The sequence below is a fragment of the Petromyzon marinus genome, chromosome 14 (assembly GCF_048934315.1).
Source record: "Petromyzon marinus isolate PM22_M1 ecotype Great Lakes invasive population chromosome 14, UKy_Petmar_22M1.pri1.0, whole genome shotgun sequence".
In the NCBI taxonomy this organism is placed as follows: domain Eukaryota; kingdom Metazoa; phylum Chordata; class Hyperoartia; order Petromyzontiformes; family Petromyzontidae; genus Petromyzon; species Petromyzon marinus.
In genome coordinates this window covers 13,493,820-13,513,487 of record NC_133680.1, presented here as the reverse complement: position 1 = coordinate 13,513,487, position 19,668 = coordinate 13,493,820, and the positions used below count along the sequence as shown (strand labels likewise).

At 48.1% G+C, this 19,668-nt stretch overlaps 1 protein-coding gene across 3 annotated transcripts in view; it reads right to left on the bottom strand.

Annotated features, from left to right (window-relative positions):
• Positions 1-19,668, bottom strand: part of LOC116942303 (glutamate receptor-interacting protein 1-like) — a 374,480-nt gene that overhangs the window by 124,996 nt on the left and 229,816 nt on the right. For all 3 annotated transcript variants that reach the window (XM_032954032.2, XM_032954031.2, XM_032954033.2), the window contains one exon: positions 1,320-1,467. In XM_032954032.2, coding sequence (XP_032809923.2) covers positions 1,320-1,467 — 148 coding nt within the window. The remainder of the gene's footprint in view (positions 1-1,319; positions 1,468-19,668) is intronic.

Genomic DNA, 19,668 nt, shown 5'->3' with positions numbered 1-19,668 from the left:
GTACGAATCCCAACGTTCGTCACGAACCGAACGTCTGCTTAAATAAAAAAATGTCCGGTGCCGGCTTGTCACAGACGGCCGCGTTTCCATAACATTTCTGCTCGCATTGGAACACGGTGCCATCTCACGTAAGCCTTGCGAAAACGTCCGATAACGATCGATGGGATTCCTGCTGTCCCCTCACAAGCGGCCCGACATGGCATGCAGCTGAAAATCCCCGGCTCACTCACTCGCGCCCCCCGCACGAGCCACGCGCGTCGCTGACACGGCCGCATGGCTCATTACGCTGATGAGGCATTGTTTTTGGATAAAGACCATTTGTCACCCGCTGTCAGCGCATCAGCAGGAACACAGCAGTTCTCAGTAATTACCACACATCATTCAGCCCGCGACGCTGCAGCGCAGGGCTTCGGTACTTTACCGCTCCTGATGTCAGCGGGCCGCGTGAGTAATTGAATTGAAAAAAAAAATCCTCATCGATCGCTCCCCGTGCTTTAGCTTCATAAGCAGTGGCATGGGTGGCACGGCTGCAGCCACTCTGGGTTTCGTGGGGGGACCCGGACACCCCCCCCCCCTCCCAGCACATTTAAAATATGGCTGAGTGACGCCCACAACATTTTGGACAAATATCATGGTATTTTATTTTCTCTGTTCAACGAGGCGATGCAAATGCAGATTTGTGCTGATGATGGAACCTTTACGGATGCAGTGGTGCAACGCATGGTTGGCTCGGTGCTGAGTCAGTAGTTGCGTAGCTGTGAAATAATTGTTGTGCAGAAGCTCGGTTTGGTTAAAAGTACGTTTGAACGGGGGTTGCCAGTACTGTTAATAAAAAAAAAATGTTTTATTTTATCAGGTAAAGCCTACTCAGCTATGTAGCTCTTATTCAGAAGCAACCTCGCCACAAATGATAGCTTAACGAAGTGGCTCATCACATGGAAATGTATAGCAGCCAAATGCTCGAAACGCATATTGATTCTAAATGTGGAGGCAAAAACCGGAGGACCCGGAGAAAAATCCACACGACCACAGGGAGAGAGACACGCGAACTCCAAATATACAACAAGCATCAGGGTCGGGATCAAACCCACGACCTCCTGTATACCGAGCGAGGTAGTTAACATCTTGCCACCGTGGCGCCCCTCATAATAAAACGTTGCCAAAAGTGATTTTTGAGAGTGGGAGCAAATAACGGATTACTGTGCATCTGTATTCTAACCATTAATAATTATAATCATCGGGACTCTTTCGCTAGCGGGACACCGGCCGGCGGGCCTGCGGAGCATGGCCCTGGCGGGTGGTGGGTGGCGGTGTGGCACCTCTCGGCAATGCTGGCCGGCCGGATCTTGTCGATGACGAAGATCTGCTTCATTCCGCACGATTCCTTGGACAGCGAGATGCCCAGGTTGGCCCCGGATGTCTTGCGTATCTCGACGAGCAGCGGGCCCGTGGCGTTCTGCACGCTCTCTGCCAAGCGGCGCGGGGGGAGAGAGGACCGCGCGCTCATCAGGCATTGTGGGGACAACCGGGGGGGGGCAACTTGAAGTGTCTCCATACTCCGACGAGTGTTGAGCTGCACTCGGGCTACTGTAAAGAGATCTTGGCGCCAGTGACAGGAATTTTAGTTTTCAGTCGTCAAACTGTGGAGATTACATCCCAAACCACGGCACTGCCCGGGAAGGCAGTTGTATTGAGAGGGGCAATCACCCTCCCCCCTGGAGACCCCAGATGTTGAAATTGTATTGATATTTAAAGTAGAGTTTATGTTGTTTTTATTTAATTAGGCCATCATTCAAAATGCTTTAAATTATGGGAGTGCCCTTGGGAAGTTTCAAAGTCCCCCTGTGGTATCACTGCACATAATGCCAAATGTGCACCTCATGCATAGCATAGATTTTTATTGTTATTTCGAACAAAAGTGTTAGGTTAATGCAACATCCTTAGGTTTTCACTCTGGGGACGCTTTAACCCCCACCGTGCGAATATGTAAATGTGCACGCACTCGTTCCCTAACCGCATTGGCTTTCCCAGCTTGTTTTTCAGAGGCTGAAAGGTTACGCACAGAGATAACTAATTAACATTTGCGAGAGGATCATCCATCATCATTACTCATCTCAGACGAAAGAGAACGGGCGCATGACACGCAGGGTAACAGCTAAAGTGCCCTTTGCAGCTTACATAAAAAAAGCAATGGAAAACAATATAAGTGGCAATGGACTGACATTTACCCACGTAGCAGAATCAGTCCACAGTCGTCCGATGTCATTGAGGCATCGTCTGCCTCACTCGATTAAGATGTGATCATGGCCACTGCCACTGATACCAAACGACACAGATTTTGGGGCAAGTGCTTTCAGCGAGCACCTATGAAGGCCGGCACGGTACACGATGGGATGGGTGGCCAGCACCACGACCCACAACCATTGTCACCAATGGCGCTGTTTACACATGGCATCAGGTACTCATTTGAGGCTGAGTCGGCCTAGGGGCGGCTTAGGACCGGTTAAGATAATGGTCACTTGTGTTGGCCGTCAGCTAGAATTGAACCCGGATTGCTGGGTTCGTAGTGCAGCACGCTAACCACTACACACTACCGCTCCCCCACGCCACCTCCGTTTAGCACGGTTGGCTACGTACGGTGCGAAAGAAGTTCAACATTCATCACTCCCTTCACAAGAGCCGGACACGAGCACACTCACAGTTTCTGGGGTCTCCTCTTCATTCACCTCTACGCACCCCTCTTCAATGCCTTGCTCGGTTCACGATAATGAATTTTTGATCCTTATGGCGGTAACCCCAGGGTACCAAATAATACAAAATGGCCGAGGCAATTAAACATTTTATTTCTGGGACACTATTTTTCCAGGGGTGTACTTCACTCCGCGACTGGGGTACCACTCAATCCGAAATCAGTGCTACTCCGCGATGTCGACACACAGCGAGGACGATTGCGCTGAAACCCTGAACGCTCGTACGCACCGTAGTGGTGCATCGTGAGTACAGCTCGTCGAGATGAGTCGATTGCCGCATCGCCAACCATCAACAGACTAAAAATGACTGCATCACGGACATTACGTGAGAGCCGGGGTACTATGGTACCCTGGGGTACCGCCATAAGGTTAATTTACGAGTTGTAATATTCCTAAGCCTCCGTGCCTAATTTTTCTTAAGTTTTATATATTAAATGCACTAAATCATAACCTGCAGCCCTCCTTCAAACGACTGCAGGAGGAAGGCCTGCTCCACACGTTGTTTCGGTTGTGACGGTTGCTTAGACATACTTCACCGCGTTGGTCAGTGCGGGTAGGTAAAGTGAACGGCCCATGACCAGTTCACATATTTACGACCGATGATGATACCCAAGGCTGGGAATTGAACTTGGTTCACTAGACTCATGTTGCAGTGTGACTCGCTGTACAACTACCTCACCGGCCAAACCATCCCACCACTCCACCACGCCATCACCCCACACCCCCACCACGCCATCAACCCACCACACCACCACGCCATACTGTACATAATAATTCTAATATCCATACGCCTTTTCTAGCTAAGTATAAAGTGTGTTTATAGTGAAGGTACTGTGCTTCTATTTGTATTCATTTCCAGAAATTCGTTTTTACATGTGCTCCTTCATTTTATTGGACCGAAATATGAGTGTACAGCTCAAGCGTTGCTTCATCATATCACGAGATAGATATAAGTACACCTTTAAATGATTCATGCAGTGTAATGTATTTATATATAAGTTCATAAAACGAGTTTCTATCTGACCACGTTTCCGCAAGCTCCTGCTGCTGCGGAAATGACCAGAGAACGACAAACGTCATCTCATCGCAACCAGAAGGACCGTCAGGACGACATGGGATACATTACTGGTTGGCTGACCTTAGACCGTTGAGAAATGCAGCAGAATGCAAGGGTCCTGTGAATCCCTGTAACTCAACTCACAAATGTAATGACGGTTCATGACTGCTCCTGTGATTATATAATCCGACGCACACCACGACGGAACAGAAACGCTTGAAGGGGGGGCACAAAACGTGACCCACGGAAGTGGAGTGGGGGCTATCAAGGATCTGCAGAGCGAAGCTGCAGGAAAATGACCCGAGATAAGGTTTCGATTTTTCATTTATTAAAAAAAAAAGTTCATTTACGTCAGCACATACGAGCTGTGCTGACGTGACTTTTTTTTTGTCGCAAAGGACTTTTACTTTTTTTAGTCTTTTTATTCTTTACAAGACTAATAAATGTAAACAATCATTTAACGTAAAATTGTCAGATTTGTGCCAATTGGACCTGATAACGTTCTTAACCTTGGTTTAACAAGGGCTTTCGCGACCAATATTTTCCATAAAAGGTTTTTTTGGAGGGTTACATTGCGTAAATATAAATGTGTCGTTAAACCTGCCACCAACCGACACAGCCAATTAGTAAGGTTTGTAACGTAAACAAAACATGCCAATTCGTTACTGTTGTGTTGGTGAGCAATCACACATTTACAATTGTACCATTATGTATTCTTAACCTTGTATCTGCGAATTATAGTGGATTAATTTATCCACCAGTCATTTTCCGCACTTACCCATAATGAATGAATATCATGTGGCTAATTCCTCCCGTAATCCGCGACACACCACGTTGGTGCCTACGGATTATGGGTCTCACCTTCGTGGTGCGCCGCGGATTATCGAACCTGCGCTATGGTCCCCGCATATCAATGCGGATTACTGGATGTCGAGGAGGAGGCTGTGACTATGCAGGCTGATATCCACTCACAATATACCGCCGACCCACATATGCGCGCATTTAATTACTTATTTTCCCTTGTGTATCTGGTGCTCTCACTGTATGAAAGTCACGTGCAAAAGCATTCGCTAAAAAAATTGATTGGACGTCCGCTGTCAAAGACATTTGTATCACAATGCATTGAGGGCAATCGACTGATTACAGCTGAGTCCCCCCCCCCGCCCACCCAGCCTCTACACCGAGGGCCGGGGCTCTCACCGTTGGACGTCGTTTCTCCGTGGCAGCCCACGCCGTCCGGAATGCCATCATCCCACTGCACACTGCCGGCGGCAGCGACAGCAGCGTTCAATCTACGCCGACTTTCAAGAGACGCCTCGAGGCTCGAGCTTTCTTATTTTCCGGCTTTCGAGTTACGCGGACAGACCTTGGCTACCGCACCTCAAGAGACAAATTAATTTGTGTCTGTGAAATATATTTAGCACATTACAAATTGCATGATTATTATTAGCAACTGATTTGTTTATGTTATTGCTGGATAATTGCATAGTAGAATAATGAGAGGTAGCAGTGGCTTGGGGAGACTTTCAGCCAGCAGTGGATTAATCATGGCTGATGATGCTGATCCGCATTATATCAGAGATGCGCTTTTCTACCCAGGGAACGTGCCTCCTACCCACACAATCTGTCTGTGTAATATATCTCTCGTCGTTGGCATATTAGCTCAAGAATGTGCACACCAGCGAATGTGTCTCCTGGCTGCCTCACATGTAGGCACTGACTTAACAGGGCAAGTGTGAGCTAACAAGGGCAGCAGAGGGCAGGGGTCCAATTCAATGTGTCACATCCCCCCCCCCCTCCGCAACGGCAGTCTTGCGACGTTGCTTTATCCCTCCCACTCTACCACCCGCTCACCATCCCTCATTTCCATGCCCGTCCATCTCTTCCTCACCCCGGGGCCTGGTGGCCTTCCCCACCTCTCTGGAAGTGGGGTCAGGTTTCAGGATCTCTTCCACTCCTTTGGTGGACGTTTTTCCTCATGTCAACCTCAGGCCTGGTTCGTCCGAGTGTTTTGTAACACAATGCAGCCAAATCTCCTTTCATATCCCCTGTCTCCCTTATGGGTTCAACTGAGCCGCACACTTAGACTCGGAGGCAGCGCATTTATTACTTCAACACAACAGGGTAACATTACCCCTTAACAAGACAAAGACCTAGGGTGGTGAACACCCTGGCTAACTACGCAAGTTTTAGGATAACTATCAACTTCGGACCGGGACCAACAGCATACTGCCCGGGTCCACGTGCTGGAAGACTTGAAGATCGGAGATCGTAGACGAAGGGTTTCTTCCCCAGGACGGACAGCCAAGCTCTCTCTCGGGACTTGGCTTATATTGCTCTCCGGCGTGGCCGACTCCGCCCCTGGCCACGCCCCTTTTCCATAACCTTCAGGAAGAACCTCGGTTCCCATCACGTGACCCTCACAGCCCCTTCTCAGGGCCCCTCTGTCATTGTAACCGGTCACGTGTCCTCCCGGGTTAACCAGGCTGTCATGGCCTTACCCGAACTTCCCTTTAGGTCGACACACACCATGCCCTCTAGGGCCGGTACTGCACTTACAGCCTGGTGACATCCAGCGATGTCACTACACATACACCGTGCCCCTCTAGGGCTGGTACTGCACTTACAGCATGGTGACATCCAGCGATGTCACTACACATACACCGTGCCCCTCTAGGGCTGGTACTGCACTTACAGCATGGTGACATCCAGCGATGTCACTATACATACACCGTGCCCCTCTAGGGCCGGTACTGCACTAACAGCATGGTGATTTCCTGCGATGTCACCACATCACCCCCCAACCCCCTTCGTAAAACACAGCCGTCCCAGCTGTCAACTCCCCCAAAATCAGAACAAAGCCCCCTAGCGCGCCTCTAGAATTTAAAGTGTCATCAAGCGGTAAGTACAATATATACACTATGTACAGTGACGAACGGGGGAAGGGAACAGGGGAACAGAACACAACATTAAGGGCAATAACAACAATAGAAGAAAATAATATCCAGCAAAACACACAGTCCCAGTTACCCGTCACAATTTAAATCGGGAAGCGTCCTCCGCCTGGAGGCGTCCCCACTCAGCATGGTCCAGACCAATAGCGACGTCACGTGCATCAGGACCTTTGGGATTGTCGGGGGTTTTAACATCTACCAACGCCACAATGGGAGGAGGCAAGGCCTCGGCAGCCGGCCTATAGCGCCCCAAACCCGAGAAACACGCATACCCGTCGCTCGATGGTAAACGCGACAGTACGTCTGCATTCGTGTGTCGAGTACCCTTGCGATAGGAAACAGTAAATTAATAGTCCTGCAGGACTTCCAACCAACGTGAAAGTTGACCAGACAGCTGTTCAATGCGCAGCGCGTACTGTGGGGATGCGTGGTCAGAGCGCACCTCAAAGCGCTTGCCATGAAGGTAGGGGCGATACTGCTGTACAAAGAAGACTATAGCCAGAAGTTCTCGGCGTGTAACGCAGTATCGCTGCTCGGCCGGAGACAGCACTCTGCTGCCATATGCCACAACGCTCTCCACCCCATCCACGACTTGAGATGTAACAGAGCCAATTCCAGTATTACTCATTTCCGTATCTAGGACGAACAGCAAGGAGAAATCGGGGTATCGGAGGGGAGGGGCGTTCACCAGGCCATCACGGAGCGCAACAAATGCAGCCTCCTCCTCCTCCCAATAAAACTTATGACCTTTGGCCATCATGGCGTGGAGAGGCTTCGCGATAGTGACGAACCCAGACATAAAATGGCGGTAGTAGGATTTAAACCAGATGAAACTCCGCACGTCGCCCACCAACTTGGGGGTCGGCCAAGAACGCACACGCGCAATTTTATCCGGGTCCGTCGCTATCCCTGACTTACTATGTGGCCGAGGTACCGAACTGATTTTTTAAACAGATGACATTTCTGAAGTAAAAATTTGAGGTTCACCGCACGCATTTTAAGAAAGACAGCGCGTAACCGTTCCAGATATTCCTTAAACATACGGCTAAAAAAAATAACATTGTCAAGATATATTAAACACGAGTCCCACTGGAGGCCCGCTAGAACCAGTTCCATCAGCCGCTGGAACGTAACTGGGGCCAAGTGAAGACCCATCGGAAGCCGATTGAATTCAAATAAGCCTTGCGGTGTGCAAAAGGCGGTCTTGGGCTTAGAAGACTCATCCAGAGGCAATTGCCAAAATCTGGATAGGAGGTCAAGAGTTGAAAATAATGTGTGCAGCCACTGAAATTTGATTAAGCTTGCAGAAGTCGATGCAGAAGCGCAAACCACCGTCATGCTTTTAACAAGAACGATAGGGCCCCCCCATGGACTAGTGGATGGCGAGATAATATCGGCGGCCAACATCTCATCAACTGCTAGTTGTACGTGGTCCTTCTCTTTGGGGCTCAGCCGATAGGGTTTCTGACGGATGGGAGCGGCATTACCCGTATCGATGTGGCGACTCAACAGGGTAGTACGGCCAATGTCGAATTTTCTTCTAATAAATACATTGGAGAATTCCATCAAAAGTGCCCGCAACTCCTTCCTCTGAGTTTCTAACAAATCTGGTTTTCTGAGCAGAGCACATCCATCCACTTATCATCGCAATGCCGCTGCGGCGCCGTAACCAATGCGGCCCCCACTCCACCAACAATGTTCCCCTCGCGAAGTGCGGGCGACGCGTGGGCTAGCACGGTGCCCTGCTGTATAATCGGCGTGCCCAACCCCGCATTAAGGACCTGAATGAACGATTCTTGGTTATTGTACACCATAGTCTGGGCCCCAACTAACATCAATCCACAAACCGCTTTGTTTGAGGGTCCTAGTAGGATTCCTCCCGCAGTTTGCCTCCTGGTCAAGCCATTTCCGCAACTGCAAGGGAACTAGCATTTGCGCACCGGGAGGAATCTTTACAGTTTTGCTCACAAGCGCTTGTACAGTTGCGTTGGTCGTGCGCAATCGAGTGGGAGAAGGCAAAAAGGCCATGCGACGACCTGATGGCAACTCACGACATCCCTGGTCTATTCAAATTTTCAGGGGCATCTTTCCCAAGAAATCAGTCCCTAGTAAGCAGGGAACGGCAAGGGACATCGAAACAAGAACTGGTCCCGTCAATTTGATATCACCAATGCACACTTCTGCTGTTTCTGCCAATAATGCCCAATGAGCCGCCATTCGAGGCAAAGTACGGAATCCCGACAGGACACAAGGTACGACACTTTCGTGGCAAAATATTGTAAATTAATTCGGAAATGATGGTAGCAGATGCACCGGTATTGACGAGCATTCTAATTTCTATCCCCTGTATCATACTGATAACAGCAGATGATCCCGCCGCCACGGCAACAACCCGATGAGCAAAACTCCGACCACTGACCCGGTCAGAATGGCCAGCCGACCCCTGCCAAATCCGAACCCTCACGCCCCATGACATAACTGGAATGAAAAAAGTCTGAACGCGATGAGTGAGGTGGATGCAACGGCCGAGTGTGTGGTGTGTCGCGACTCGCCTTGGGACCTAGCGGAGTTGAGAACGGTCCGGAAGATGACGGCAGCGGTCCGGGGAGTCATCGTCGTGGGGCACAGCAACCCAATGAGACATGTCCCGGCAGGCCGCAGTTGTAGCATACGATGGGGTCGTTCCCTGGATGAAGGAAGTCCCCCGCCGTCGGTCTTGTCCTTCCCGTCGCTCCGTGTTGCCTCCCTGCCAGCCTCCGCCGTGGACCGAAGCACAGGCTTGGACGGGCTCCGCATCTTCAGGTGCACCACGTGTCTCAAGAGGCGCGGTGCACGCCACCAACCCCGTATGCTGTTTAAAAAGCTGATGCGCCTCAATGCACTTTGCAACTTTGAGGGACGACAAATCGTTCTCCTCCGTAGCTGGCAGGACAATGTTGAGATCCTTCACCAGCGTCAACAACCTTTCAAGGACCAGCAAGTCGACACCAGTGTTGGCCATCTTCAGAAAGGCCGCATTTGCCAGTGCAAACAGTGCACTGTGGAAGGCGAGGGGCATCTCGGCCTCCCCCCTCCTCCGCGCAGCGAACTTGTGGTGAACATTTGACGGCGGGTTGTAGATCGCCACCATCTGGGCAAAGGCCTGCAGAAGCGTGGCCCTCTCTGCCGCCGGAATGGCGCAGAACGCTGCTAAGGCGTCGTCGTCAAGGGCGGCGGGAAGCACTCTCAGCGCCTCCGTCCATCCCGCCAAGCCACAATTTGTCGTGAAGCGACGCTTGAAGGCCACCCAATTGCCTCCCGCAGCTGTGAACTCCTTCACAAAAGGTAGATGGCACCTGAGCGATGGGATCTCGATAGGCGGTGCTGGCGGGCTTTCAGATTTGACGGGCTGTCCTTCCCGCCCGACGAGCAAAATGGCGGCCGCGTACGCGAACTGCACAACCAAACCCTCCCTCCCACACGCGGGAATCAGTGGCGGAGCACTCGGCTCCGCGCAGCTCCGGTGCTCTCTCCTCCACCGCCGGCTTTTCTCGGTCGAGCTCGGCGACCATCGCCGCCACGGCCTCGAGAAGCTCGGCGAGGCGGGCGCGGAACGATCGGCGCTCTCTCCAGGCAGGCGGCAAGGCGTCACTGTGATGATCATCGTGCTGCTCTGCCGGTGGCACCTCGCTCCCTTTTTCCGGGGTCGCCATCCCCGGGGCTGTCTGGGGAATAATGCCCTCGTCGTCTTCATCGTTAGACAACGTCCTGGTAGGTTGTCTTCACCGGGTAAACATTTCATCTAACTAGGCCTATCTCTCAATAACGTTTTGCCATTATCCTTGAAACGGATTGGTCCACACCAGAGACAGCTTTCCTTAGAGCCTAGTCTCAAAAGGTGTTCGACCAGATGACGCCAAAAGGACAATGCATATATTATCAGTGTTCTTTTTGTTTGCATTCTGACCGCAAGTATTGTGGTTAATGTAGACATGATTCCCTGTAAAAAGGTTTCAGTTTTGTTGCCAGAAAAAAAGAAGAAAAAACCTATTATTATATTTTAGTACTGGCAAAAGGAGGACTCATGATGTAGATTCTTAGGCCGAGCCCTCATTACTCTGATAGTGCATTGTCTTTGAGCTGTGCGCCTTTTGGCATCTGGTCGAACACCGTATGAGACTAGGCTCTAATGAACACTGTCTCTGGTGTGGACCAATCAGTTTCAAGGACAATGCATATATTATCAGTGTGTTTTTTGTTTGCATTCTGACTGCAATTATTGTGGTTAATGTAGACATGATTCCTTATAAAAAGGTTTCAGTTTTGTTGCCAGAAAAAAGGGGGAAAAACATATTATTATATAGGATAACTATCAACTTCGGACTGGGACCAACAGCATACTGCCCGGGTCCACGTGCTGAAAGATTTGAAGATCGGAGATCGTAGACGAAGGGTTTCTTCCCCGGGACGGACAGCCAAGCTCCCTCTCGGCACTCGGCTTATCTTTCTCTCTGGCATGGCCGACTCTGCCCCTGGCCACGCCCCTTTTCCATAACCTTCAGGAAGAACCTCGGTTCCCATCACGGGACCCTCACAGCCCCCTCTCGGGGCCCCTCTGTCATTGTAACCGGTCACGTGTCCTCCCGGATCAACCAGGCTATCATAGCCTTACCCGACCTTCCCTTCAGGTCGAGACACACCGTGCCCTCTAGGGCCGGTGCTGCACTTACAGCCTGGTGATATCCAGCGATGTCACTACACATATAAAACAAACAGAAAGACAAAGATCCCCCATATAACCTGAACAGACTGTTGAGACAAGTGCTGGCCACCGACCCCATCGTGTACTCCCAAAGTTGTTTATTCAAGGCTTAAAATGTTTCACAAGGGTGCATTTCACTGTTGTTTACTTAGTTATCCATGACGAGACCATCATGAGTGGAATCACCTCAAAGCGCTTAATCAGTGAGCTGCCGCGAAATACAGATAGAAGACGCTATGGAGAAGGGTCATTGCCCAAAACGCCTCCGATTTCTATTTTTTTATCGTTTAAGGCCACACGGTGTAAATGATGAATGTTGTGAGTTGTTTCTTAATTGTGTTGGTGCACCACTGCCAATGCAGCAGCATCATTACCTAGTCATGAAATATTTCAGGGTGACTGCTGTCATGTGACCCACATGTTTACCAACCGCTTCCACCACCAAGCAAAAAGCAGCCTTTACTGTTGGAAAACTTCTATCCATCTGTGCAGAAGGCTGCAGAATTTGTGAACTGATAAATATGGACCGAACAATGTTAATTTCTGGGTGCGGTTCGAGTTGTACTGTATGTCATGTTGAACTTCTTTCGCACCGTACGTAGCCAACCGTGCTTATTGGAGGTGCAGGGAAAGGACAACAAACTAAACGATAAAATAAGTTATAAAGAAAGTTAAAGAGAGTTTTCAATCTATATTAAAAAGTGCATAGCTCCAGTGGCTTTCTAATATCAGAAGTAAGAGCTTAAATATTGACTTAAAGCTTTATAGACTGCAGAAATTTATATTCTTTGGGTCTTTCGGTAAAGCCACGTAGATAGAACAAATAATAAAATAATAACAATATCACGACGTTTAGATCGCAACACAACCAATCGTCCTCAGGTGAAAAATATAGCGGGAGAGCTGCTGAGAATATACGGTCAATTTTCCACCGAAACGTCGTGATATTGTTCTTATTTGTATTCCTTGTTCTATCTATGTGGCTTTACCGAAAGACCCAAAAATAAGTAAGAGCTTTCCAGGCGGCCGCAGAAGCGCATCTGAAACTGTGCAATGCGGTGACCATCTTTGTTCGATGGTAAGAAAAATCAATCGGTCTTGGGTTAACCCAATTTACAATAATTACCTAAAAATCGATTCAAATTTGTACATATAGCTCATTATCTCAAAGATAGCAAAGCGAACGCCTCCCGTGGTGGCCAACAACGAGTCACGGCAGGGCCACTGCTAACGTGCCCGCGAACGCAGCAGTTAATGGCAGTGGAATTGGTTGAGGGATTGCAGCTACTGTAATTTTTAACGCCCCCAGCTAAAAGTTCCCCCCCCACAGTATTTGTTGTACATTTATTCAAACCGGCGTGGGGGGTGTTTCAGAGTAAACGTTTTTTAGGATTCGCTCAAAAAAAATAAATGGTCAATTGCGGTTCTGGTTTCCCGTTCAGTTCAGTTCTGACTCCCAGGTCTGTTGAGCCTGGAGATACGCGCATACTTTTTTTTACACCCAACTGACGTGGCCGTTTAGGATGCATCAAGAACAACGTTCGCTTGCACATTACCGCCTAACCTCCCTCTCGTGTAAAAGCGCCATATTTCCAACGCACTTTCAATCCACTTTTCCCTTGTTTCAAAAGCCCGTCTCAGCCCCGAGAACCTTCCCCCATGGCTGCCAACAGCCGCACCTGGCTGCAGGGAATTAAGAAACTCACGGGAGATTTTACCCACCCTTGACCTCTCTCTGTTCTAAAATATCGACGCGTCCTGCCCGGCGGGTTGTACTGAAATCCGTTTCTCTTCATAGGCAGTTTTAAATTGCTAAGACAGTCTGATCTTTTTTTCTCTCGTGCTTTTTCATCTGAGGGCAGACTGCCTGCAATTTATTGTAGCAAAAAAAATTCAGAATAGTGGAATTAAAGTAACTTTTACATTTTGAAAAGTAGTTCAATACGCAGTACATATTTAAGCGACAAATTACAAACCACATTTAATTGCAATGCACAGCAACATGGGTATAAATAAGTGTCACTGTGCAGATACTTTTGGTGCCACTGTGATGGAAATTACACATATCAATGAAACTGACGGTGTAGAATCTCTGTCGATAAGTTTGTATCGACATACTAATAAATACACTTTGTTACGACACAAATCAATGGATTAGAACATAGCCTTCAAGGATAAACTAAAACTCCTGGTTAATGACATTTACAGGAGTGGTCATCTCATTGCTGATCATGGCCAACAGACCTCAACATTGGCATTCAGCTCCTGAACATATTGGCATACTCAGGAACAGAATCAAATTTCACACAGATGCAAGGGTGAATTCACATTAAACGATCTCACTATGCCAAAACAAATGCACCAGCGAATGTGGTGACTTCTGCTCTTGTTTCTCACAACACTCGTGCAATGATCAAACGGAACCAATGTAACCACTTAGGTATTTTTTAAACAAAGTCAAAAAGGAAAAGTGTCCCCCTGCTCAAATGAGCCAAAGTACAGCCCTGTTTCACCTATAACGCGGTAGTTGCATTCCTGAAAAACACCGCGTTATGGAAAAATCGCGTGATATAAATAATATATAACATAGGGTAAATCACAGCCCGCGATAACACGTGAGAGGCGCACGCAGGCTAAACAAAGACTGAGGCGCGTGGGTAGCATCCAGCAGCATCCAGCAGCATCCTGCCTTGTGCGATGCTATGCCGAGGCAGCCGTACGACCGTTTCTTATTCCTACTCACGCGACGTCGTTCTGTTCACTCGATCTTGTTATATCCAAATCGCATCCGCGCTATAAAAAATGTGTTCCCTAATACATTCATCGCGTTATATATATATGCGATGCATATATATGTAACGCTGCGTGCCATTATGACAACAGCACGCAGCGTTACAGGAGAACAGAGACTGTAACGATAATGATGCCTATCTGGCCAGCACGGCTCCACCACCAATGGGCGTTGGGCTTCGTGGTGGGGACAGATCTATCCATCGTTGACTTCCCAACAAAGTGGTACAGTGCTTACTTTACTCAACTTTGAGAGATGATGTCCTTAGATGACTCCGAATTTTGATACTGCCGGAGTAGAGCCTTTTAACAAAACTGATTGAGGGCTGGATACCATAAATATAAATACCGTAACATATCAACCGTATTTTTTCAGATCTCTTATAATCCACTCGGACTCCCATCATGGTTGCCTGACCACACTTCACCACTTTGGTCAGTTGATGAAGGGGGACCCCGTTTAGATGTCACTTGTCAATGATGTTAACGATCTCTGAGAAATTAACTCGGGTCACCGGGTTCAGACCGCGGTGCCACTCACGATCACTGCGTGGTGAAGTATGGTAAAAAAACACCCATGACCCTAATGGTGCTGGGACGCCTTCATCGAGCAGTGGATTGACATAGCGCTGCACGCTATGTATTCGTTTTATTTGCGTGTGTGTATGCTGCTGTTGGAAATGGAGCAGTGCAATGCCATCTGCTGCAAAGGGGGCAGGAAAGAGCCCGTGGCATCATCGGCAAGCCAGGTGCAATTGCGTGGCATGTTCAAGAGCGTCATTGCCAAAATATCACACGTGGACATTAACCAGCAGGTGAATTATGAGAATGGAATATTAATAATCTCCCCTTTTACGGTTAAGTGCATCTCTCCTCCGCAAAGTGGTTATTTTATAAGTTGGCTCTCACGCAGAGCTAAGCAGAACGGGCAGATTTATCGAATCGTTAAAATGCAACAGTTGATATTCTTTGGTGCACGTGAAGGATTAACTCATAAGATTTCATAGACCCTATGGGCATAGCACATTTGTTAATTTCCCTTCCACACAGTCCGCAAGCCAGTCGAATTGAAGCTTGCAGTTCATTCCGTACAATGGCGTTGCATTGCACTGCCTCTTCGCGATCACGTTATGTCCAGTTTGAAAGTGACGCTGATCTTGTTTCTTAGACGCCCAGTAGTTTTAGACTGCACGGCCACACCTTGCAGGACACCGTCCCTTTGCAGATAGCTGCAGCAAAACACACTCCGTGTACCCCATTCGGAATACAAATGCCGTGTTTGGGGTGGTGGTGGTGACAGGCAATTGGACCTCGACACTGGCACACAATGGGCAAACGCTCGTGAATAGAGAGTGGAGAGACCCTCTTAATGGTTCTGCTACCCTCTCCGGAGGAATGGGCTTAGGATGATCCGGTGCTTACCAGCTGACAGGGTCACATGACACTGGGTGAGGCGCACCACCGCTCCTCTCCACAGAGGTAATGCTCGGCCTTCAGGGGCCCGTGCCAGAAATACATTTGGGCCTCCCCCCCACACACCCGCAAAGTGATTGGATAAAAGTTAAATAGACAGGAGATAGAAATGTCGTGAGATGACAACAAATAGAGATCAGAATTTTAGTTTTGCGTATGGCAATATGCTCAGGAGCTAGGTGGCAATGTCGAGGTCTGCTAGCCATGAGGAGAGGGCTTCAGGACGGAGTTCAGATAGCTTTGCTGTTCCTACTCCTCCATTGAAGGAGCACAGGCTCCAGTGGTTTACTCTACAGTCCATGGTTTTGGTTGCATGGCCACGATCGCACTGTGGCTTGTCTTTCATTTTACATTTACGAAGGAGATGCAGATGTGACAGTCGTGTATTCAAGAGAGAGGAGATGCAGAGAATGGATGGATACAGAGTGAGATGACAGAAGAGAGATGTAGACAAGATAGAGAGGTACAAATGTTAGAGATGTAGAGATGTTGTGAGAGAAGACGGTAACTTAACACGACGATAAGTATATTCACGTGCGAATGAGAGATGTATTTGAACTAAATGACAAAAATGATTGCGGGGGAATGCATTCAAATGACATAAGACCCTTAACTACTGCCCTCAGTCGTGTGCAACAAGAACTGTACATGGACTCATCTACTTATGAACGAGTTAGGTTCCAGAGGTCTGTTAGTAAGACGATTTGTTCGTAAGTACAACTTTACTCCTGTCGATTCCAAACAAGTTGTACGGCATGTACACTAAACATGGGGAATGGCTTTAAACGTTGTATAATCTCCTGTAGACGTAGATGCCACTGGTTCTTCACGTTCTGCAGACGTAGATGCCGCCACCACAATCTATTGTGCGGCGGTTGAACTTACGACTCTCGGTCTGAATGGGCAACTGGACACCCGGACAGGTTTGTACGCATATCTTGAATGTACGTAAGTCGAATGCTCGTAAGTAGAGGAGTCCCTGTACATTACTTGTTAAGCGCACACTGCTGCCCTTTATGGAGGCACACACTATCAAGTAGACTCACCCTGCTGCCCCTTTAAAAAACAGCCACGAAGCATTAAAACCCTTTACCACTCCGAGACGTCTGGAAGTCACAGGGTGCAGGTCCTGTCCACCGCTGAATCTCGGAACGCGCGAGTGGTTCAGCGTTAATTTTATGTAGAGAGGCGTAGTAGCGCCATTCTTTTCAAAGACATTGTTACTCACCGCAGAGAACTGTAGCGACACGACCGCTCTCTACGATAGTTGGCGCCACACTTTGCATGGCCTTGCAGGAGTCTCAGTGTGTCTGGCGACCTGAAGACGTACCGATTCAGTTATTTTATTTAAGTTTCTACGTACGTGTACGTCACCAAGATGTAATTGGAAGAAAAACACTGATGATGTATCAGAATGGGATGGGAAAGGGTTAAGCCCATCGTGCTGGCCTTTGAAAAACAGCAGATACACATCCTTCAAGCCACACCCTGCTGCCCACTGTGTATCGTGGGCTCACTCAAAACTGACACTGTTGGCCTTGATAAATACACACACAGCAGTGTGTAAAGCTACTCTGCTGTTCTGGATAAAGACAGACAAAGCAGAGTGTATAGATACTCTGCTGCCATTGATGAAGACACACACAGCAGGGTATAGCTACTCTGCTGCCCTTGACAAGGCAGTGCTAACAGCTGGCATCTCGCCACTCTGCCTGCCCCATCTCCGATTCAACTCTTCTTCCTGCGATGCAATGGAATCAGGATATTTAGATGCTCTTGCAAAAACTGCATGCCCCATAGTATCAACAAAGCACCTGGCTCTCCTGCCGCCACCCTGGCAAATGTATCCCAAGCTCCCTGGGGCTCGCATCCCAACGCCTCCTCCAATGAGCAGGCATGAAAGCCTCCCTCCAAAAAGGAATATTTCTCAAGCCCATGAGCGTAAGTCATTGTTGCCTTACGCTAATGTGTGTGTGTGTGGGGGGGGAAGTGTTTATTCCTCCTTTTAATTTTATTTATAACGCCTCTGCGCCGCACGGGTGCCGCAAGCAGCGCGCGATGGTGTGTAAACGTGTGGACGTGATGCAATGCAAATGCCTTCGCCTGTATGAAGGCCTCTCGTCGCGTCTCTTTTGTGTTCAGAGACTAGGAATGTGTCTTCTTGGTTCTTTCGGTAAAGTCACGTAGAGTTGAAATAAAATATTAAAAATAAAACAAATAAAATAAAATTCTCACGACGTTTCGGCCACAACACAAGTGGCCTTCTTCAGGTGAAGAAACAGGTCTGTCCAGAAGACAGAGCTTGAATGAACACTGCCAAGCAAGAACCGCGTCTTTAAATAAAAATAAAAAATTCTCACGACGTTTCGGCCACAACACAAGTGGCCTTCAGGTGAAGAAACAGGTCTGTCCAGAAGACAGAGCTTGAATGAACACTGCCAAGCAAGAACCGCGTCTTGTAAGCTGTGTGGGTGGAGTTAACATATGAATTAGCATGTTACCAGCCCCCCACCTCCGGAGCGGAGGAGGGGGCTGGGAACACAGAAAAAGAAGAAGAACAGCCAAGGTGCGCTGCTGTGTCCTGTGTTGCATTATAACTATGCTACAAACTGGACTACTATACAATACAATATTATACCTTCGAATCTAAACTACATGGTATAACATCATATCCATAGACAAATTTCACCTTTGAATGATACAATGCGTTACTTTACACTACCCTATACTTTAGACTATAAAATATTAGACTTGTAACATTACACTGTCTTATTCTATGAACCCAACTATATACCACACTGCTGTATATTCACTATGCAATTACGATGCTATATATTGCCTTATGAATTTTGTTAAACATTACAATGTTATACTATTTATTATTATACTATTAAAAACTGACCCTTGATTTATGATAACACCTGGTATCGACAATCAAGGGTATTTCCCTGCCCCCAGACGACCTGTTTGTCAGTTTTTTATGTGGTTTCCTTATTCACCAAAGTTCCGGTACCTGACACCATCGCAATCATTGAAGACTTGGTTAATCAAGGACTGCATACGGATGTACCCGCCCCTGGTGAGACATTGCTTAACCAACACATACTTCACCTGGAATGGAAATTTCTACAAACAGACTAAGGGCACCCCAATGGGCTCCCCCCTATCTCTGGTTGTAGCCAACGTGTTCATGGAAAAATTTGAAATTGACGCCATCCAGACTGCCATTCTATGCCCGACCTTATGGAAGAGGTACGTGGATGACACCTTTGTCATCTGGCCACATAGCCGGCCTGCTCTAGACCAATTCCTCGACCACATCAATTCAATACACCCAGTCATCAGATTTACCATGGAGGTCGAAAAAGAAGGCCAGCTACCCTTTTTGGATGTCTTAATTAAAAGGAGACCTGATGGTTCAATGAGCCACTCTGTCTACAGGAAAGCTACCCATACGGATGCTTACTTATAACCGGATTCCCACCACCATCCATCCCAGAAGAACTCCCTCATCAAGACTCTATACCAAAGAGCCCAATGCATTTCCGACCAGGAACACATTGCCAGTGAACTCAAACACGTACACCAAGCTCTCAAGGCTAATGGTTACTCCGACTACAAAATCCGCAAAGCCATCCCTCCAGTCATGAAGAAGGATCCTCTTGAGGAGCCATTCAAAACCATCACCTTACCCTACATTGCGGGGTTTACAAAAAAGATCTCCACAATCCTGAATAAACACAAGATCCAGGTCCGATTCAACACACTACATAAAATCCGTGATCTGGTTCCATCAGTAAAAGATGTGGTTCCAGACATACAGTACCCGGGCATTTACAAACTAAAGTGCCTCTGTGGTAGCAGATACATTGGAGAAACCAAACGACATATCTTGGACCGCAT